The sequence below is a fragment of the Colletotrichum destructivum genome, chromosome 8, assembly GCF_034447905.1.
Source record: "Colletotrichum destructivum chromosome 8, complete sequence".
NCBI lineage: Eukaryota > Fungi > Ascomycota > Sordariomycetes > Glomerellales > Glomerellaceae > Colletotrichum > Colletotrichum destructivum.
In genome coordinates this window covers 1,574,048-1,596,288 of record NC_085903.1, presented here as the reverse complement: position 1 = coordinate 1,596,288, position 22,241 = coordinate 1,574,048, and the positions used below count along the sequence as shown (strand labels likewise).

At 54.3% G+C, this 22,241-nt stretch overlaps 6 protein-coding genes across 6 annotated transcripts; 5 read left to right on the top strand and 1 right to left on the bottom strand.

The window, feature by feature from the left end:
• The first annotated feature begins 278 nt into the window (after window positions 1-278).
• On the top strand, window positions 279-3,208 carry CDEST_12328 (Putative Heat shock protein 70 family). Its single transcript, XM_062928484.1, has 5 exons — window positions 279-500; window positions 730-907; window positions 1,072-1,237; window positions 1,328-2,516; window positions 2,573-3,208. Exons 1-5 carry the CDS (start codon window positions 458-460, stop codon window positions 2,839-2,841), a joined length of 1,845 nt encoding a protein of 614 aa, XP_062784535.1. The 5' UTR covers window positions 279-457; the 3' UTR covers window positions 2,842-3,208.
• A 1,191-nt stretch (window positions 3,209-4,399) lies between these two features.
• CDEST_12327 (uncharacterized protein) lies at window positions 4,400-6,071 on the top strand. Its single transcript, XM_062928483.1, has one exon. The coding sequence runs from the start codon at window positions 4,508-4,510 to the stop codon at window positions 5,255-5,257; it is 750 nt and encodes a 249-aa protein (XP_062784534.1). The 5' UTR covers window positions 4,400-4,507; the 3' UTR covers window positions 5,258-6,071.
• A 2,755-nt stretch (window positions 6,072-8,826) lies between these two features.
• CDEST_12326 (uncharacterized protein) lies at window positions 8,827-10,157 on the top strand. Its single transcript, XM_062928482.1, has one exon. The coding sequence runs from the start codon at window positions 9,216-9,218 to the stop codon at window positions 9,747-9,749; it is 534 nt and encodes a 177-aa protein (XP_062784533.1). The 5' UTR covers window positions 8,827-9,215; the 3' UTR covers window positions 9,750-10,157.
• A 22-nt stretch (window positions 10,158-10,179) lies between these two features.
• On the bottom strand, window positions 10,180-10,452 carry CDEST_12325 (uncharacterized protein; the record flags this gene model as incomplete). Its single annotated transcript, XM_062928481.1, has 1 exon — window positions 10,180-10,452. The coding sequence occupies one exon, from the start codon at window positions 10,450-10,452 to the stop codon at window positions 10,180-10,182; it is 273 nt and encodes a 90-aa protein (XP_062784532.1).
• Window positions 10,453-12,208: 1,756 nt separating this feature from the next.
• Window positions 12,209-12,454, top strand: CDEST_12324 (uncharacterized protein; the record flags this gene model as incomplete). The annotated part of the gene is made up of 1 exon (XM_062928480.1): window positions 12,209-12,454. One exon carries the CDS (start codon window positions 12,209-12,211, stop codon window positions 12,452-12,454), a length of 246 nt encoding a protein of 81 aa, XP_062784531.1.
• Window positions 12,455-19,895: 7,441 nt separating this feature from the next.
• On the top strand, window positions 19,896-21,242 carry CDEST_12323 (uncharacterized protein). Its single transcript, XM_062928479.1, has 2 exons — window positions 19,896-20,795; window positions 20,857-21,242. Exons 1-2 carry the CDS (start codon window positions 20,635-20,637, stop codon window positions 20,903-20,905), a joined length of 210 nt encoding a protein of 69 aa, XP_062784530.1. The 5' UTR covers window positions 19,896-20,634; the 3' UTR covers window positions 20,906-21,242.
• Window positions 21,243-22,241: the final 999 nt, after the last annotated feature.

Sequence of the window (22,241 nt, the reverse complement as noted above, 5' to 3'; positions counted from 1 at the left end):
TACAATCTGAGGAGGCGAAGCGAAAAAGTAGCGAGCCAGGGTCCGATAAGATAAAATGGAATACCACCAGCAAGGCAAGCAAGGGGCTCCGAAGCGGGGGCCACAGCGGGAAAAGGGCAAAAAAATTCCTTTCGCCGCTTTCGAATCTCGAAAGTTGTGGCATGGTGGCATGGCGCTAACCCGGTCTAAGCGCTGAGGGGGATTGTGTGGGGCTAGGGGAGGGACCCAGAAAAAAAGTCGAAATTGATTTTTTTTTTTCGGCCTTCACAAAAAAAAATCCTGTGTTGAGTGAGAGACCTGGAGCGAGAGAAATTCTTCTTGAAAGGACCCCACGTCGCCCGCCCGCCCTCCTCATTCACATATCTTTCCCCTCCGCGCAAACCTCCCAATTTTCAATCCTCCCCTCCCCCATTCACACAGGTCGTTTTTTTGTCTTGTGCAATCCAAATATTTCAAAATGGCGGACGAGGTTTACGATGGTGCCATTGGCATCGACTTGGGTATGTTTGATTTCCCCCCCCATTGATGGTGGATGATATGAACTGTGTTGGGTTCGGTCGTGGTCGTCGATGTCTCCCCTCTCCGGGATGGCTCCCGCAACACCATGGGCTGCCACCTTGGCCCGACTCACCATCATCACCCATCAGTTGTCGACAGGACATTGTCGAAGAAGCGCACAGTTCTCTTCGCAAATGAAGATATCGAGCTAACTTTGCCTCTCCTTTGTAGGAACTACCTACTCTTGCGTTGCTACGTACGAGGGCACCAATGTCGAGATCATTGCCAACGAGCAGGGTTCTTTCACCACCCCTTCTTTCGTTTCCTTCACCGACAAGGAGCGTCTGATTGGTGAGGCCGCCAAGAACCAGGCTGCTATGAACCCCATCAACACCGTCTTCGATGTCAAGTGAGTGACCTTGCCTCCATCGCCGCTCCGCGATCTTTGCCTTCCCCTCCTGGACTGAGTGAGAATTTTCCCCGCCCTGGGAGGGGTAACCCGGCACTATTACCACTACTACTGCGGAGAATTTTTATCTTCACTACAGTTGCTAATCAGCCACTCGTACACAGGCGTCTCATCGGTCGCCGCTTCGATGACCCCACCGTCAAGAAGGACATTGAGTCCTGGCCCTTCAAGGTTGTCGACGAGGGTGGCAACCCCAAGGTCCAGGTCGAGTACCTCGGCGAGACCAAGACCTTCTCCCCCCAGGAGGTCTCCTCCATGGTCCTCCTCAAGGTGCGTCTGCTTCGAAATGTCCACCGGAGATACACCGGCGGACAAAGGAAAATCTAGACCACACTGAAAAAATGCTGACCCCCACAACAGATGAAGGAGATTGCCGAGGTCAAGATCGGCAAGAAGGTTGAGAAGGCTGTCATCACCGTCCCCGCCTACTTCAACGACAACCAGCGTCAGGCCACCAAGGATGCCGGTGCCATCGCTGGCCTTAACGTCCTCCGTATCATCAACGAGCCCACCGCTGCCGCCATTGCCTACGGTCTTGGTGCTGGCAAGTCTGACAAGGAGCGCAACGTCCTTATCTACGACTTGGGTGGTGGTACTTTCGATGTTTCCCTCCTCAACATCCAGGGTGGTGTCTTCACCGTCAAGGCTACTGCCGGTGACACCCACTTGGGAGGTCAGGACTTCGACACCAACCTCTTGGATCACTGCAAGAAGGACTTCCAGCGCAAGACCAAGAAGGACCTTTCCGGCGACCCCCGTGCCCTCCGCCGTCTCCGCACTGCTTGCGAGCGTGCCAAGCGTACCCTCTCCAGCGGTGCCCAGACCACCATTGAGATCGACTCTCTCTTCGATGGCGAGGACTACACCACCCAGATCACCCGTGCCCGTTTCGAGGACCTGAACGCCAAGGCCTTCAACGGTACCCTGGACCCCGTTGCCCAGGTTCTCAAGGACGCCTCCATCGAGAAGTCCGGCGTTGACGAGATCGTCCTCGTTGGTGGTTCCACCCGTATCCCCCGTATCCAGAAGCTCCTGTCCGAGTTCTTCGACGGCAAGAAGCTCGAGAAGAGCATCAACCCCGACGAGGCCGTTGCCTACGGTGCTGCCGTCCAGGCCGGTATCCTCTCCGGCAAGGCCACCTCCGCCGAGACCGCCGACCTTCTCCTGCTCGACGTTGTTCCCCTCTCCCTTGGTGTCGCCATGGAGGGTAACATCTTCGCTCCCGTCGTCACTCGTGGGCAGTCAGTGCCAACGATTAAGAAGAGAACTTTTACCACTGTCGCCGACAACCAGCAGACCGTTCAGTTCCCCGTCTTCCAGGGTGAGCGTGTCAACTGCGAGGACAACACCTCCCTGGGTGAATTCACCCTTGCTCCTATCCCTCCCATGAGGGCTGGTGAGGCCGTCCTCGAGGTCGTCTTCGAGGTCGACGTCAACGGTATCCTCAAGGTCACCGCCACCGAGAAGACCTCTGGTCGCTCCGCCAACATCACCATTTCCAACTCTGTTGGCAAGCTCTCTTCCCACGAGATCGAGAACATGATCTCCGGTACGTGCAGTTCGATAGTCCACACATGATGGCCTTAGACACTAACTCTTCAATAGACGCCGAGAAGTTCAAGACCAACGACGAGGCCTTCTCCAAGCGCTTCGAGGCCAAGCAGCAGCTCGAGTCTTACATCAGCCGTGTCGAGGAGATCATCTCCGACCCGACTCTGTCCCTCAAGCTCAAGCGTGGCCACAAGGACAAGATCGAGCAGCAGGTCTCCGAGGCCATGGCTTCTCTCGAGATCACTGACGCTGGTGCTGATGACCTCAAGAAGCAGGAGCTTGCTCTCAAGCGCCTCGTGACCAAGGCCATGTCTTCCCGCTAAGTGTTCACGCAAACAAGAAGATATCTTCTGTTTGGACACGCGGAGAATATTCACGGCTCTGACAAGGCCGCTTTATTGCGGTGTATCTGGTTCAACTTTCTTGCGTTTGGGTGGCCGAGCAGATTACGGCCAGGCAGGATGCGAATAATTTGGGTCAGGTGATATCAAAAGGCACTTAAAAGTTCCTCCTTTTTTCCAGCCGCCTCCCCCTCACCATATACCTCCACAACCCCCCTACACACACACGACACGACTCTGGCATGACTCTTGGGCGAGTAGGAATGCCTTCCGGTGCCGTCTTCTACGGCTTTCATAGATACTGTAGAAAGGATCAGGGCGACATGAAATGAAATTACGTCTACTTCAATTTTTGCCCCTTTATGCTCCATGTAATGGACTGTGTGGCCCCCTTTAAAGAGTCTTCGGATCTGGTAAATATTGATGAGCATTAGAGAAGCAGTTGATGTGTGCTGTGTGTTTGTTTCTTTGGGGAGGTTAGCGGTAGATGAAGGCTAATGAAGTCAGGACAACGCAATGCGGCGAGTGTCTCAGGGAAGGTCATGGGGAAGCAGACTGATGAAAACCCGAGAGACAACATGATGCACTCTGGACCGTGATTTCAAGCTTCAATTAAGGCTGCACCCTCCTTCTTCAGTCGTAGGCTTGTCTGGTTTCTGCACATGCTGTGCTTGAGACCCAAACATAAGATAGAACTATTGAAGCAAACAACAGAAAAGTTCGGATTTCAGACAACAAGCGAAATGGTTTGCTGCCCAGTGGTGGCTAAGGTCGTCTCCGTAATTGAACTGCATCTTCGAGTTTAATAAGTGAGAATTGTTTGTGTCGATGCCAGTTGTCGCCTTCTCACTGGCTCGACCCCGGGTTGAACTGGAAAAGGCAACATTTGGCGCCAAATTGTATCAGAAAGGACTTTGATCACCTGTTGCTTTCTTGCTGGCACACTGATTCTGTGGCGTGTACAGGCGGACGAAACGGCAAGGAGGGTATACCACAGTTCGTCATCTCCCTTGCCTGTGTACTTCCATTCCTGGAAGAGGGCTGGTGCTTCTGATCTGGTCACGGCTGCTCATTCCTAATGGACGAATGGCCTCTACGAAAGGATTCTCTTGGGCAATACTGTCGTGGGTGACATCTCTCCATCATGTGCTAAAGATCGCCAACTCCCAGCAACGACACTGTGCAGGATCGTTGTTCATCTCTCACTTGAACATTCGAGTGTTTCCTTGCGTTCCATCCGTCGTCCAAGGTGTATGTCTTCCTCGGAAGCTTCTAGAACTATATAACTTCGTAGGAATTTTCTAGAATGTTCAACAATAACCCTCCTACGGAATCGACAACCTCGGCGATGGCTCGAGGTGAAGTCGAAATAGAACTGACAAGGGCAGAAGAATGGTGTGAAAATGCAGTCGCCGCAGCGGGACATAGCAATGCCCCGGCCAATTAGGTAACCGAATGCCCCACCCTCTCTCTATACCTCAGAAGCCGTTGCTCTCGATTACTCATTCTATCTTACTCACAAAGCCACTTCTTCGCTCGTGTTGTCGGCTTCTTAATCGACGCCAAGATCTTTTTGATATCCCTTGAAACCAGAAGACGGGTAAAGACTTGATTGACCTCCGACATCAGGTGTGCAACAGTCGCCAGGATGGCAAACCGCACCTTTGGCAAGTTCTTTGACCTCCCCCTCGAGGTCCGGGACCAAATCATATCATATCTCTGCCTGCTCCCGAACCCCATCCAAATTGGCCCCACCGAGGCCGCAGAGATCCCATTCCCGCACCACCTGCTACTCTCGCATCCGCTCCTCTATTCCGCCGGCTCTACCCTGTTCTACGAGCAGAATCGCTTCGTCCTCAACCTTCAGACCGGGCCGCGCGCCGCCGTCGAGCGCGCCATCTGCGACACCAGCGTGCCCTGGCTCCTCGGCAATGAAACGGCCCGCCGCCGCCTTCGGTACCTCGAGCTCTCGCCGGGCCGCCTGGGTAACGTCTTCCTCACCCATGTCTCGCCGGCCATCGCGGACATGATTCTCAACGGCGCCCTGCGCCACCTCAAGCTCGTACTGTACCCGACAAGCGCCGACAAGGTGGTCTTCAATCAGGACGCCGCTGACGCGCAGTCACGGAGGGCTGCTATTACGCGGCGGGACGACGCGTTTGCGCGCTCGCAGCCGTTCAAGGCGCTCCTGCGGTTGCTGGCTGACCCAGATCTGGACACGGCTGAGCTCTACGTCGATCCGATTCACCGCGACTTCTGGTGTGAGTTTCATGAGGGGGTGGCCTGTTGTAAGGGACACCGGAAGGGGCCGTGGCAGCTGATTCCCATCGACTGGAGGAGGCTGGCTGCTAGTTATGGCCAGGATCACGAACTCAGCATCGTTCGGGTGGGTTACTGAGTGCTTCGTGGACTTCGATTCCTCGAATCCACGCTTGATATCAATTTTCCGTGTCATTGCCTGAAATGAGTCTGGTCCCTCAGGATTACACACCGGTCTCTTGAGCCGATGCTATTCGTAGCCTCTCGGCAGGGGATTTTTCTTTTCCGGAAAAGCTCGAGGGTCATGGAGGCAGGGGAAAGACCGATGAACTCCTCTCATCTGGTCTCGCCAAACCAGCTTCGTCTATAACATAAACCTCTCGCTAACTCCTTGTTTCACTTTCAACTTTTCGTCTACAGACTCGACGTGGTTTGTCGACCTTGACGCTGCGAGTAATTTTCAAACTCCGAAATGGCTGCTGAGCACAAGAAAACACTTCGCTGTTCAGTCAGTAGCCTAAGAAGACAACTATCAGCCGGGTTGTAATGGCGGCGGTCTGCCTGTGCATACTCACATGGTTTGGAACTAGCCAGGTTCTTTCGACAAAGTGACATAAGGTTCTTTGAGGCCAAATTCGGAGCGTCTTCAAGAGGAAGTTGGAGGACTCCGCCTACGGCACCGAGAGCTCGGCGAGTACATGTGGCTACAAATCAAACCCAAACATTGTGAATCCCGGGATGGGGGGTTTGATTTGGGCAATACCGGAAGACTCGAGACATTGAAGAAATCGATAGGAATTCTGACAGCCTCTTCACTGTTTCTATCAGCTTGAGGCCTTCGGCCAGGTCCGGGAACCTCTGTCATGACATTGAAGGTCAGCCAGCACCTTGTGGCTAACAGCTGACTTTCCAAAACATATCAGTCGAGGCAGCTGATTTCGATGTAACAGTTTTTAGTTGGAAGAAAATAGCCGTGTCCCTTTCCATGTGCGGGCGGGAAAAGGGATGCCGTACAAATGCTCCAGGCCCCAGAAAGACTGGGGCTCTGATTAAGAGAGATTCGATGAATCTATTTTGGGGGAACATCATAACTTCTCAGCCACGCTGTTGCTACCGGGGAAGGTTTTTACTAATTGTTGACTGAATCAATGTAGGAGACGTCAGTGCTATGCAAGCTAGACACAACTTTCCCCCAATCGAGGATATGCACCATAAGTCATACCGGGGTCTATATCAAGACCACCACTACTATGCTGATGTCTTCAGTCGAGGTGCATAATTGACTCGCAGCTGTACTCCAAATTGCTCGAGGAACTTCATGGACCTTCAATCGACGATTGGCTCGAAAGGACATCCTGCTGGGGTTTCTTAGCACAACGGAGAAGCTTGTACTGTCCGAGAATTCCACCGAAGACTTGAACAAGCCTTGCCACGGGGTAGAGCCAAGTCCGGTCCTATGGCTCAGGCTCGTTTTAAAATACCCATTCTCAGTAGAAAACTACGGCCTCGGTAACGGCGAGGAGCGCGGCCGTCTCCGGGCCTCTTTGAGCCTGGAAGAATCGTACCAAAGTGATCCATATGTTGAGGTATCTCAGCGGATGAATTCGACTGGCAAAAAAGTGAACCTTTGGTTGAGAATGATTGCTTCAGCGATGTCTGTTTTGATAGGTGAAGACGTTCTGTGATCGATGATAGCGACCCAGATTGGTAGTAGGAAGCAAAGCATGAGTTGTAAGTCATAGTCTGGGTGGTTTACCTTGGTGTAACTGGAAACTTCCCGGTAATCAGTACCGTTCCAGAACTAGAGCGTCATGGAACCACGGGTTTCACAGAAATGTGTCGAGCCTGCAGCATGTTGTTACTTATTTCAGCTCCATGGCATCATTTTGGTGCTGGTTGGGCCTCTGCTGCTGAGCTCGCATTCTGACATTCTTTTGTATCAAGAGAAGTAAATCTGAAATGGCGCAAACAACGGTGACCATTCACTTGGAAACTGGAACTGATTGGGAGATATGTTGTGCCCCGGATCTCTCTTTCGCGCTGTTCCTTGCGGCGGGCTCACCTCCGTGCAACCTTACTATCGCATGCACAATTGTCGCAACTGTACATGAGACGGCACGGAATCTGTCTCAACTGGAATCGAGATATAATCAGACCTCGCCAACATCTCGAAACACGGCCTTTGTCAGCCACATCCACCTCCACTGTATATCTGCATGGCCGCGAACCAACGGTGTCGGGCACCGGCCCTATACTTCACATTCCCGCCGCCGGGTGGGGCCGTACCCAGTCCCTCCTCCTGTTTCCTATCACTGTGCTTTGACGCGGCGCTAAGAATGGCATGTTCGAAACGATGGTTGAGCCTCAGATCAAGTCCGGATGCGACGTCACCAGGAGATCGTCTTTACATAGAAACAAATCCCTCCGCGCCAGGTGGGGGCCTCATGGAACAGCAAATCAAAACTGCCCAGCGGATGGGACGCTTCCAGGTTCCCGTGGGTAGGGAACAAGATCTTCCCCCTTCCCCCAACGCTCTCTCTCTCGCGCGCGCGTTCTCTCTCCTTCTGTTGCTATTCCAGAACCCCTAGAAAGGCAGTCATTCCCACCGGTCTACCCACCGGGGGTGGGGGGGCTTCGAGACTTGGGACGACCAGGGCGGCGGCATCGCACATTCTCGTCCCGTCCAATCTTGGCGCGTGTCGGAGGGTAGGGCCCGGCCCGCCCGCCGCCCGAATTTGTTCGCCTTGCTTGGTGCTGCAGCTGCAGAGAAGTCTCGGATCAATTCCCTTGATACAGGAAAAATCGGACAGAACCGCCCTGTCCATCAGCACAAACCGTCTCGTATCCCTTGTCTGAGGCTATGACGTCAACGGAGGCTGAAGTTTCGTCGTCAGTTGCTGTCTTGACTCTCCTCATAAGATACGCGCTCCTCGACTCAGACGCCGCATGTCGGATCTGCAGATGAAGACTGAGGATCTTCCAGATTTGGCAACTGCAGGGCAGGATGTCAGTGTGCCAAGTGCTCTCGGCCGGCAGAACGGTCGGTCACATGCCAGATGCAGCCCCGTCGATCTTTTGCCGCGTCTCCCCAACTCTCATCTATCTGACAAGGGGCCGGCGGTCAGAAATTGACATCTGGGAAGCAATAGGGGATTCCGGTAGTCGCCTCAGGACAAGGGACTCCCGAGCTCACGTTCACATATGACATCCGAATACACACACCACACACATGTAGATGGGCAAACCGACTCGCAGATCCCGCAGCAGAACATTACGTCCTGCATAGTTCGTAGCTCCGGGCTCCCTTCCCCGGGACTCTCGGCAACTCGCAAAACGTGGCATCATTAAAAAAAAACAAAAAAAAACTTGCCCCAGGAAAAGGAGGGTTTGCGAACTAAATCCGACGACTGCGATTAAACTCCAGCAACTGCCCAGAGGCTCGAGACAAACAGCGTTTGCGCCAAGCACACGTCACAATCACCCACTCTCACCACACAAACAGACCCAACTGAAAGAGACGAGACATGACGGCAAACGAGAATCAATCAGGAGGGAGGAGGAGACTAGTCGAAACTATCGAAACTCGCTCAGCCTCGGCATTAGAATGTCCCCCCCCCCCACTGGTCGCGGCGACGTCCAGTCTCTACCCCACGTGTCTCGTCGAAGAAGTAGTGGAATCGAACCCTTCGGCGCCCCCTCGATACATTCCAGCCCGTCTGTTCACGACTTCGCCGTGTACATACACAAGAGGGCAGGGAAAGGGTGACGTGGAAGAGGAACACATCAATCCACGCGAGTGACAGCAGACAATAACAGCAGACACATACATCAACACGAGGCAGCTTACTCCAATCGGCCCCGTCACCCCACACCATCAGAGGGTGGTGGTGGTGAGCTGTCTTCGCATTCCAAGCCTTCTCTCACATATACATACATACGCACCATACACACATGCCAGTACGCGATCGGTCAGAAAAGTCTCGGTCCCAATCCGCCGACCCGGATTAACAAGGCAAAAGATACGACGCGCGCCGCGGGTGCTGTGCAACCCCTCCAAATCTCCCTTTACCCCATGTCACTTTGATCAGCGGGGTCAGATGTCAGATCGTTGCATGACTGGCCCACCCCATGGAAGCTTGGTCTTCCCATTCTTCTTCCTCCTTCTCTGTTGTAAGCGGCCGGACGGGCGGGCAACAATAACAAGTAAGTTGATAAGCAGGCATGCAAGAAGAGGCTCCCTCAAGGTGCCATTGCGCTCTCTCTCTGTGCCTCTGTCTCTCTCTGTTTGTCCCCCTCCCCCTCCCCCTGGTCTTTTGCCACATGCGCTTGTGTGTGTGTCTCTCTCTCCTCTTCTCACCCTGTTCCACTTGTCTTCCCTTGGCCCGCTCAGTCCCGGCTATAGGACCGTAACGCAGTCCATCAAACCCCAAACGCGACACAGCCGACGTTCCCACGCCCGCCACCACCCCTACTCGCGTAGGACGACCTTTCTTCTCCCTCTCTCCCTCTATCTCTCTCTCTTAGCTCGCGATTCGTCTGTTGGTTGGGGCCATCGTCCCAGGAAGACAAAAGCTGATTCACAGCTGATGCACGAGGAATCTATCATCAGGTCAAGAGGCCATGTCAATTGACAAGTGCCATCGAATCTTCGTCGAGGTTCTCTTTCTTTTTTCTTCTGTGATGGTTCTCCGCCCCCTTATTCCCCGAGCTTACTCCTGACGAATCGCCCGGTTCCATTTCTATGTTTGTAACAATCTTGCCCGGCTTTCCTCGGGGTGTCCTCTGGCTGGTAAGAGAATGGTCGATGCTGCGCCCGTATGAGACAGAAAACAACAAGGGAAAATCAAAATAGACGACTCGGTACGATTGATTCCCTGCGCCAACCAAAATAAAATTCAAATGAAGGTCCCCAAGAGTTTCTCCCAAATTCTAATCGCTTGCCGGTTATAAAAATCTGCTTCGGTTTCCTGCTCCTTTGTAGACGAAACTGGCTGTGACAAAACCATAATGCTTTCCCCCGTCAGTGGGGGCTTTCTCTAAGCATGGCACGAGCAACCATTGTCAGCCCAGGAGGGCGGGGTGCCAATCCGACTTGTGCTCGTCGGGGTGCTCGCCGTAGTGAACAGGGCCGAGCTTGAGGAAGCGCAGACCGCCGGCGGCGCCGTTCTTGCTGCTGTCACTGCTCAAGCTCGAGGTGCGACGCTTGAGGGGAGCCGGCTCGGTGACAACGGCGGCGGCGGCGGCGGCTGCTGGCTGCTGGGCCTTGAAAGGGTATGATGAGGAGGTGGTGGGGGCGAGGGAGAGGAAGACGGAGCTGTCGATGGGAGAAGACATCTTGGCGGGTGGTATATTGTTTCTATCCGGGGAAATGTCGATGTTATCGGTTTTCGTGTGCTTGGAGTTTATGGGAGCGGGACACAGCAGGTCTAGTGCTCGGGGGTTGCGTCGAGAGATGAGAAGACTGATGCAATGGAGTTTGAGAGCGTTGTGAAAGTGAGAGACAAAAGGTAATATGGAATGGGGGAGGGGAAGCTCGTCCAATTTTATATGCTCTGTGTCCCGGTCGACATGGAGGAGGAAGCTGGCTGACCTGATAATGCCCCTCCCCCTCCTTCGACCCCCGGCCCATGTGCATGTCAAGAGGAAGGTGGCAGGTTCTCGTCGGTCACACGGTGCCGTCTCAAGCCGGGACACTGGGAGAGAGAGAGAGAGAGAGAGAGAGAAGGGCACATAGCATCGGGGTGGTGGTCGATGATCGGTGGTTGCGAGAAATGCACTGGCATCATCGTATTACCCGTTGTGGCCTGGGGTCTGGGGAATCGTGAATGGTGCACGTTGCACTGGTCGTGCATACCGTCCTTAAGGTTGCGCGCGCCCGAAACGCCATCGTTTTCTTTTGCTCTGAACAACATGTTTTACGCATGCTACTGCGGTGATGCAACGGGGTACCGATTGGAGGCAGCAAGGCAAGCCAGAACAACGGGTGGAAAAGCTGAGCCGGGATGGGCTGTGTTGCTGTGCTGGCTTTGCGTCTGCCTGCCTCTGTCTCGGTCTTCCCTCTCCGAGAATACACGAGCAAATAATGTGCCGTGGACTGCTGCTCTGCCAGTGCGAAGAGTGCTTGTCTCGGCTCTCCCACTCTTAGACGGTCTTCATCGACGGTGCGGCGGGTGGGTGGCTATTACAACAGGAACTGTTTTACGGATACTGACTGTGCTGTGATCCAAACGAGCCACGGCCAAGAGGATCTAAATTTTGATATGCTGCCCTCCCCGTTCTCTTGTCTCTGATTCCGCGTCGCTCCCCCCCCCCTGTGTTTTGCACAACTGGGTACCAGGGCGTTTCAATTGATGGCAATGCAACTTTGCCTGCGCATCTGGATATAGAGGCCAAACTTGCCAAGAATCCACAGAGTCCAAATTGGAAAATTGGGACGGCAGAGTAGAGAACTCGGTGTTTCTGAAATCTGAAACCCTTATCGCAGCCGACCCCGTCTATTTGAGTATCCTGTGACTCTTCAGGCGCTAGGCCAGTCTGTTTACACATGGTTCGATTCCAGCTCTCAATAGGGACGTGTGCACGTGCCCCCCCCCCCCCCCCCCCCCCCCCCCCCCCCCAATCGACCAGGTCTGCACCGGACGATAATAGAGTAGAGGGACTGGATAAGGGCCCGCGGGAAAGGGGAACCCCCAGAAAAAGAAACAGTGGGTTTCGAAAACGATGGGCCAGAGTGTCCGAGAATTCACTCGCGTGGAAGAATGGATTAGATGGATGAGAAGAGCGTTGGAAAAAAATTAGAGGGGAGAGCCCCGAAGTCTCTGCCTCTCACTCCTGCAGTCGGGGCGCGGGGCTGGTGCGCTTGCAAGCGAGACATCTGCCGGGGAAAGTTGGAAGAAAAGAGAAAGAGAAGAAAAAAGGCAAAAAAGGCAAAAAAATAGTTATGTACATACAGGGGTTTGTGGTGAGTGGACGAAGGATTCATTTTGCACACTCGAGAGTTGCCGCAAGGACATGAAGTTCTTCGCAGCAACCACGGCCAGATCTGATATCACGACAACGGTCCGAGAGACCGGAACTGACTTGTGGAGACATGGCCGGCCTTGGGGTTCTTGGAAAGTCAAACCAGAGCCTAGAAGCCGAAAGCCAAGTTGCCGGGCGCCGGAACGCTGGGATGGCCCCATTGGGTACTTCGGAGGGCCGAAGAGGATTTCTCGGAACGACGAGAATCGGCACTGGGGCCGTACTGGGGCCCACACTACGTCCACAGCCGGGGGAGCCAGCCAACTGGGGCATCGGGTGCGCGATGGGTCGACTTGGCGAGGACCGCCGGCTCTGAAGGCGCCGTAACTTTCCTCGCTCTTCCGCCTTCCATGAACCTTCGGCCACATCCACCCAAAACTCTCATTCTGCATCTGCTCATCATGGCTCTTCACGGCTGCGAGTGAACGCCCGCGTGTAGCAGGCCGTTACGCCGGCGTCATGAGTGGTCGCTTAACCGGTCGATTGGTGGGGAGGGGTTTGGCTACCTGCTGTGCCCGCGCGCGCGCGGGAGCCATGCGATGGAACGGCACGTCTCATCCTTCCTGTTCTTCGTCATGCGGTGGTGCGGCTCGTAGGATTCTGGAATCACTCCCGATCTTCTTTGCTTGCATGGAATCCTCTGCGGGGTGCCATGCATATAGCTGGTGAATGTTTGGTTTCCTCCTCCCCGTGTTTTTGCTTCCGTGCTCTTTGACAACTTGGACGAATTCGAGACACACTTGCGTAAAGCTCGGATGCACAAAAAAATCAGGAGATGTTAAAGAAACCAGCAAACGGGTCGACCGACGCGCCTTGTCCGCACATCCATTCCAGATAGCATCGAGCGAGACATCGCCGGCCAACTGCGTATCCTTCACCACCAACACTGGTTGGTCTCATCTCTTGGTGAATGGCGGGCAACCCCGCAGTGTGGAAAACATGAAAGCCTGACGGTATCTTGCCTTTTCGGGCTGAGCGCGAATAACACCCCATAAACCAACAATGACTGACTTTTGGCTTTAGGCTCAATAACATTTGAGGTGGCCTGTTATTCTCTTCCCTAATCGACCAACAACGCCGTTGGCCCTTTTTGGCAAGCAATCGCTTGCTCCTCCCGCCTTGTTTTCTTGGAATATCACATCCCCATGGGTGCTACATTACCTGATATCAGGTATGAGCGACATGGCAGATACCGAGTCCTGCGACGCTTCCAACCAGTCAATGTTGATGAGGCAATTTTGTCAAGGCTTTCTTCGAGAGGGGGTGAGCCCGCCTCGCATGCGACCCGCGGGCCGCGCGCAGGCTGATCGTGAGCCCCGGCCAAGGTCTTCCGCTGTACACTGGGTGGTGGCACGACATGGCCGTGTGTGCAAGGAGCGGTGATATGACCGCAGAGTTTCATCACCAACATGGCAAGCCTTTGCTGAAAGTTGCTTTCGAACCTTAGTCACAAGTACGACGCAGCTTTGGTGACTGGCACTTGCATTAGCGGACACACGACGCGAGAAGCTGTTTGTGGATGGCTCAAGTACTGTACGAAAAGAGACCTTGGGGAGTTCTTCCAACGACTAGATGGCTGCCCTAGCTAGCTATCCCACACTCCACAGGTATGTGAGTGTGATGTTCGAGAATGTGATATCCTGCCAGGGGGGGCGCGGGGAAGGGGGGAAGGGGGAGACATCCATCCATCCAGCAGTGACTGCAATATCCACCTCCTTTCATGGTTGGGCCCATGCTGATGGAGTCTTGGTACGGATAGGGACCATCGCAAGCTAGGTGGCTCCAACAGCGTTCCAACAGGGTCAGAGACTCCAGGAACTTATTGACCGCCAGTGGTTCCGCAATCTGATGTTCGCGGAATGGTCGGTCCGTATACGGCCCTTCGACGCTAGCCCCCTGATGCCCGAGAGGTGGACTGTTGGTGACAGGCAGTGATCAGCTGCAGATGCTGCCTCGGCCATGTCTATATGCCTCGTCACGAATGACGAGGTCCTGGGCCTTGTCTGATGCTCCCCCACCATGTACAAGAAGTCAATGTGTGCGATTCGTTCAAACACCCTTGCCCAGTGGCTGCTTCCGAAGTGAGCAAGACGGTTGTCCTATGCCCCGAGGAGGAGAAACGTCGTGCAAAACTCGGTGTCAGACGTTTTGTGTCTGTGTTCACGCCGAATGGCGCCGATTCCTTTGTGCGGTCCAAGTCGTATAAGTCCCGCCGAATTTCAACGGCAATTGAGCCGCCGTCATAGGCGGCTACCGGAAGCACGAGTGGTCGTTGGCAGAGCAGGGCCGGGTCGTATGCCCAACGAGGCGCTTATAGCAGCCAAAACGGGGCTATGATTGGCTGACGGCACCGCGCAATGCGACTCAATCACACCTCGCCCGCTTTGACGAGATCATTCCAACAATCAAAAGTCTGCGCCATGGTCAACTCTGTTGGGTGTTCTGCTGATTTTCCCGCGATGACCTTGCTTGAAAGGCGACAAGGGCGCCTGGCGGCGGCCTCGTGTTTCCATGCCGCGATACTCGCGTCGGGTGTTGGTGATGACATCCGCAACCCCGGGCGTAACCATGGCCAGCCGCCATCCGCCATCCGCCATCCACCATGCGTGAGCGCGCACTTGCGCAAGGGTGCTGGCGTAGCCTGCCAACACTCAACTCGACACACAAGTCTTGGATGAGTGCGGGTAATAAAGGTGCAGACGGGCAAGAATTTGCAGTTTACCCCTGTAGTACCTGTCCACGTCCAAAAGAAGAAGTTACAAAGACGGGCTGCGAGGTGATGAGATGGCCCCATTCCCCTTTCCTGTGGGATGCGTCTGTGAACTATCGATCTTGTCGATGGGTTGACATAGCGGTCTGGCATCAATGCCAGCATTGAGATATGCATGCCCCTCATCGGTAAGAACGCAGGCCAAGAGTCTTCATAATGAGTGTAAGATTGGTTTGTCTAGATTTTCACTCAGGTTATGGCTAAAAAGGGCCCGCAACCAAGTAGTCCCCGAGCCTGTCGTCTAAGATGGACACATCCAGAACAGGTCCGGGACAGACGTTTGACTTAGCAGAGTGTGCTCAGAGACGGACTCGGTTTGCGAGACGATGGGAACTTTGACATTCAACCGAGACTCTGACCCAAGACGCTGTCACGCCGACTGGCGGCGAAGAAAAGGGGTCAAGTGCGGCTTTGAGCTGGCGGCGGTGCTAAAGAAGCTCGCACGTCTTTCACATACAGCTGTCAAGGGGCAAACCCACCACGTACATCTTCTCGTCTGGGAGGCAAATGATGTCCATAGAATGCCGATGGAAGTGAAGTAGCCAGGGTTCAGGGGCTGCGGTACCCCATCATCTGGGATGATTGGTTGACCAGGTGGCCATGTGAGGTGTGCTGCGGGCAAGAGAAGTGTTGGGGGTGCTCGAAGAAGCTTGCCTGCAAGGACTGCCGGCAAGGGTAGGCCGCACTAAAGGCCGCATGAGGGTGATACGGTGTGTTGGATACCAGGACGGCGCGGTGGAAGGGCGTCTGGTTCTTAACCTGGCAGCAGGACCAACCCAACACAGCGCCGCAGTGGTGTGCCAGACGGCGATGCGGTGACCAGGTCTTGTTTGCCATTCATCAGAGCCAGCAGTGCAAATACAAGGAACGAACCCGTGAGCTCGTTGTCATCCTCTTTGGTCTGGCTGGTGAAGATGTTCGCCCCTTTTTACCAGGTAGAGCACTAGGTGCTTAGGCGCACCCCCCTCACCTCGGTCTGGCCGTGGTGCAGGAACAGGCATTAATGGATCGAATTACGAAAATTCTGGCATGGCTTGAGAAGTTCGAGGCACTTTGACAGCTCGGACTCGAGGGTGGGAGGCGCCACCGTTGTGACTATGTCGCATCGTGCCTTAGGGTCGGACGCCGTTGACGATGAGGATCTGAGGCCATCGGTACGCCACACCGATAAAGAATTCTTCTGCGCCTTCCGCGATGCATAGGAGGTGGGTGTGTGAGGTAGTGTAGATGTTTAGGGTAAGCATGTTGAACAAGAGGGGGGTCATCGGTCTTGGGATTGCAGTGACGAATGGTTGAACAACCAATGATGTACACGTCCGCCTCCCCCTAATGAGTTCGAATGGTCAAGGGCGTGCGTCAACGGCCGTACCTAGTGGCTAATGAAAGCCCTCGAGCATGAGGTTGAGTCTGACTCGAGAAGATAACTGAGGATTGAAGGGCATGGCGAGGCAACTTGGCTTGTGGACGGAGGCGGTCGATTTAGCATACGGACGTATCAAAGTATACTAAAGTAGCGTGTCCAGCTAATCCGACTAGCCGGTGACCTTGATCAACATTGAAAGACGCGGAGAAGCGGGAAAGCAGCCTCTGGCTTAGGCAAGCAAGACGCCCTGCCCACTTCTTTTTCTGTCGGTGGCTTTCATCCATTCCCCGGCGCAAGGGACCTTGTCTCAAGACATACAAAGGTTTGATAGGGTACGTACTAGCTTGTCTAAGTTGACGACCAGGCACAGACGAAAAGGCAGGACGAGTGAAAAGGAGATGGAGTGAAGAGGGACAAGGGGAACCTAAGAAAAAAAGAGAGATGTAGAAGGGATGATTCGAGCCAACAGCCAGTAGCCTAGAAGGGATACCTCCCTTTGACTTATCTTGCTAGTTACGAGGAGGGAAATGCCTGGAAACCAGCGCCCGCCGGCCGTCACCTATGGAGGAATATGTGGACGGAATATGTGGACCACTGCGGCATGACATGTTGAGTTTTATCTCGACGAAACATGGTGGCAATGGAAGCGGGCGGAGTGCGAGCTTGGTGGTATGAGGACTGTTGGGAGGAGAGTCAACACGACAACGACAGCCAGGGGGGGGAGGGAGGAGGGTTCTGAGGACTCGGGGAATAGCATGATAACATCATAATAAATGAACAAGTGAAAGAAATGAGTAAAAATACCCTACCACCTACCTACCTTGAGGTAGTGAAGTAACAAGGCAAAATTGCCCTGGAGTTGCCGTTACCTTATTCGGTCTGAGACACCCTGGTCGCATTGACACTGTGTAGAAGCATGCCTCGCAAGCACGTTCATACGGTGCCAATATTCTGAGTCAGGACGGTACCACTAGCTTCCTCTCTCGTCTCCCACGTAGACGGATACCAACCACGACATCCCATCTTGTCCCAATCCACACAAGACCATGGTCCCCAGTACATGGGACGCCTCTTTTCCCCGACAGACCGGCCGGGCCCCTATGCATATTGCTGTTGAGTGCTGACCGCGTTGATGGCCTGGCTTGGCTCTGTCAGCTCCGACTTCTCCATCCGCGCACCCTACCTACTTCTTCACATCTGATAGCCATCCCTCACGGGCATGGGTGACGGCCTCCATCTCTATCCATCCTCCCACACTGCCCTGTACCTACGTCCACAAAGCATGCCCCCCCTTCCTAACCGCACCAGACTTTGCTCGTCACTCTTTTCGTACTAACCTCAGCCGGCCCGTCCTTAGACTTCGATGGACTGCCCAAACCTTGGTTAGAGCTCGATGCGCCGCATCAATCTCTCCGTCATGTGTCTAAAAGAAAGTGCCTCTTGTCTGATGAAGAACGTGACGACCTTTCCTCTATTCGTTTTCCGTTTTACAGAGCCACGCCTCAGTCGAGTCGTCGACTCCACTCTTTAGGCGACCCCCTGGTCGATGATGTCGCTCCCCGACTGTCACCAGCGATCCCAACGCCCGTTCTGCTCCGGGGGGCACGCCGTGCTTTCACAATACGGGTTTTCAGTGTACAAATGTGGCCAAACTCTTGTGGACATGAGAAAGTACTGGCCCGGCCCGACCTGAGAACACCCATCACATCATCCCTAGACCAGGACGTCAACCTGGACCTGGACCTAGATCTGGACTTGGGTTCGGCCAGGACAGGGCTAGCAGTCTGGCTGGCGACATTGATGTGGTTGTCGATGAGGGCGTGGACCAACCGGCCGACCGACCGTCTTCTTGACTGCTTTGGTCTTTTGTTCGGTCCATTTTTTCGAATTGGAGAAACGGGACACAATCAAACAAGACACATGGGAGTTTAGGACCGAGTGGTCGCTGTTCTGTTGCAACTATATGCTCATGGTACTCTCATCACTCCCACCCCCGGTCTGGTTTGTCGACCTGCTCGACACGATTCTGAATCTTGCGGTCCGCCCTCCTGGCTCGGAGTCGAGAGAGCGCATACCGAAGACCCCAACTCCGTCTCGTCGTGTTTGGTAGCATATTAGCAGCGAATGCGTATGCTCGAGATATCCGCAGTTCACTGTAGCAAGCAAGCTCATGCCACAGGCCTGTTCCCGGTTGGTTATGTACATACAGCAGGATGTGTAGGATGGGACAGAGGCAGATCAGCGACAGGCTTGCTCGTCCGAGCTTCCCAGGACGCTGGAAACACGGCAAAGGTTGATGACTTCAGATGGGACACGTTAGTTACGTTACTGCTTGGATAGATAAAAAGGACATCAAGCAACGGTCTTGCCCCGAACGGGACTAACAAACAGGGCTTGACGCGGATCCCCTATGTGCGACATCGTTGGACGATCCACTTAACACGGCGGCCCATCTTAACGCTTGACAGTCGGCTTGGGATGCACTAAGACCAGCCCACGAGGGGGTTTCCAGACGCCATATGTTCATGTACACTACGGCTAGCATCGTAGACCCGGCATGGGTCATCCATCCTCTGCAGTCATTTTGTGCGCTCTCTCTGCCCGGGCACCTCGCATTACCTAGGTACCTAGGTAGGTACGCTGGAAGGGCCGACCTTACTGGACTGCACGACGGCATGGTCCAGCATTTGCGCCGCACTGCGTGCTCTTCCTACCGACTTTACCTACCCACGCCAAGCTACCCCCGTTCAGAATAGCAATCGTTCTGTGTTCCCACGTTTCCATAATAGGATGTGTGTTCAGCAGGTGCCATGCGATAATGGGAACACACGAGAGGTGCACCTACCTACCTACCTACCTACCTATCTGAGTACCTACACCCTACCTTGCCCCGACTACCCGTCACCGGTCATTCGAGCGGGCGGGGCGGCTTTGGGCGTTTGTTCTCATCTTCCACTGTTCTGGACCCTTCTTCTACTTCTTTCCATTCTCCTCCTCATTCTCCTCCTCCTTCTCTCAAAACACCTTTCGGAGCCCCCCCCCCCCCCCCTTCCCTGTTAGGACCGCCTCGCCTCGACAGCCACCCCCCCAACTGGAGACTCTTGAAGAAAATCTCGTCCAACGTTGGCTCAACTCCCGTGCCGACAAAACCAACTCGTTGGGTCACGCGTCGTGCACACAGCTCTCGTTCCGGAACACCCAGAGAACAAGACATTGCGTCAACAGACCCATATACGCCCCCAAGGTGCATATTGGGGGCCCTACTGTCTCGGTGGATATTCCGTCCAAGTTCCAACAGCCATTGTCCTCCAAGGTCTCCTGCGTAAGACCCCGGTCTCACCAACACAACGCGGCAGCACCCTGGCATCACATCTCGTTTTGAACTAGCGCACAACTTGCCGAAAAGGCAGGCCAAAACTTCGTCGGCGCAGCCAACCATTCATCGTCCGTTGTATTTGGAAGCACACGCGGGTCATCGTTGGATTTGTGCGGGAGACAGAGAGCCAACGGTCTGGGCTGAGTCGGATTAGGCTGCTTTCTCCACGGCCGCCAATTTCATCTCCACAATCCAGGCAGCTCGTCAACCCTCCTGCAAAGGGGCGGATCGAAAAACCATTTGCCCGGTCCGCACCTGCAGCCAGCTTCTCTCGCAAGTACCTCGACTTACGAGGTACAAGTGATTGTCATGACCCGTTGCATCTTCCACATTATATCCCTCCACCAAGTCACGGCCTTCCCTGCGGCAACTTCTACATTGCCAGACGCTTGACGCACCAACACCTCCCGCCTTAGACCTCCCCAACACCAAAAACGCGGATAGATGGGCAAACAACCAACAGCCAAGCTGCGTCTATTTCCATTTGGCATCACCGGTGTGATAGTGTTTTGTTGGACCTCTTTTCTTCGCTTTGGGTGGCAGGTTTGACGATGGCAAACAAGTCAGGCCCCCGACAGTCGATTTCAAGCCAATAACCACAGTCTTGGGTTCGTGTCACGAAGAGGTATAAGACGGAGGACATCTCCCGCCCTCAAACTCCCGAAAGAAACACTCTTCATCCAGCCAGGACATCATCATCAGTAGCAACAACAATACCGACAACAAGAACAACTCTACGCCAGGCACAAAACGAAATCTCAACCACAACTGTCACAACCACCGTCACCTCAAAGCCTACTCGTCATCTCTCTTCCTCTTTGCTCTTTGCTCTGGAAGGACCAAATCGCCCACCAGATTCGGATATCCTGTCCAGCAGTTTACAAGCAACTCTGCACGCCGAACACACCAACACTAGCTCTACCAAACTCTCCAGAACCGAGCTCCTTTCCGCTTTTGCCTCCCAAGACTCCCCTGTCCTCAGTCACTATGTGCAGCAGACCCATCATCACCTATGCGTGCGGCCACGTCGAGGTGGGAGCACCGTGGGCTTGCGCAAGCGCCAAGACAAGGAGTCCATGCCCGGGAGTGGTCGACAGGCCAGAGTACAAGTCTATGCCGTGTTATACATGCCAGGCAAATGGGCGATCGTAGGTTAGTGATAACCCCCATCCTCCAATATGTATCAACTGACTGGGGTTTTGGTCCTAGATTCGACGGGCCGCGGAAAGTAGACGAGAAGCCAAGGCAGAGGCTATGAATAGATCTCGCCAGACTTCTCGGAATCACTAGGCCCACGCCTTCCAGTTCAATTCTCTTCTACGACAGCACGATTCCAACGAAAGCAGCAGAAAGCAGCTCGCTGGGAGCGGATTCTGAGCTTCAACATTCTGTTTCGTCCGCATGCTGTTTTTTCTCTGGGTTGTTTGTTTGCTTTGTGACAATGGACGATCAGGGATATCAAACACGGGGTTTCTTAGATTTCTTAGGGCAGTCTTCGAGTTTGCCGGCCGACACTCATTGCGAACAAAGATTTATCTGCCTGTAGCTTTGCTTTTCGAGTCGACGAATCCAATCATTTGAAAATTTCAATCACCTAATGCGCTGTTCCCATTTCCACAAGTGAACTTCAGCAGACTCGTCCAGCGGGGGCTGAATGACCAGCCCGTTCATGTGCCCCCCAATGGCGCAAACGCACATGACAGCAAGCTGGGAGGAAGCATACGATAGGTAGGTTTCGTAACGGCGTCAGCGAAGGCCCGGGGCTAGCTGCATCTCCCTGTCGGGCCGCATCCAACATGGCTCGAGCTTTTGGACCCCAAAGAAACGGTTTCGAAATGGGGCTGGGGGCTGCAGCCACAAGAATGCTGCCGAGACGGGGGCCGTTGGAGGCGATGAGTCGCACCTGTCAGAATTCAAGAGGCGACACGGCAGTGAAGACACGGGAACGGTCCGCATGCAGAAGCACGCCGCCTCGTCTAACGGTCGACGGCATGTGTCATGGAGCCGACGTTGGACCTGGATTAAGCAGAGCCGTACTCGCTATCCCTGTCATATTGTGCACAAGACGGAGCCAACGAGAGAAGAAGGGAGGGGAAAACCCCCCCCAATGAAGCACAGAAACGGGAACGAAACAAGAATAAACGAAACTCGAGTGTGGAAGCACGTATCTAAGCTCTCAGCCCCCGGGGAGAAGAGGGGAAAGGAGATGGGCTGTGCCCGTCAAGGATATGAACCTCCTTCGATTCCCCCTTTGTCCTTCGGCGTCTTCTTCAGCGGCAGTCCGACATGTGGCCCGGAGGACAAGCCACACGAAGGAAGGAGGGACGGCGCGGCGGCGTGAGGCTGAAAGCAAGCAGCCGTGAGTATGGCGCGTGCGCACGGCGCGTAGGATTTCCTACGACCCAGCATAAGCATTGCGTCATGTGATGGCAAGCGAGACAGGTATGTTTGAGCGACTGGGGCGCAAAATCATTAATGCGAGGCGGCATGCGCGACAAGCGAGGACAAACAGAGCTGGCACACACGCACACACACACGCGCGCGCACATAAATCGCGTGATTGCGCAAACGCCGTTTCTTGTTGACCGAAAGGC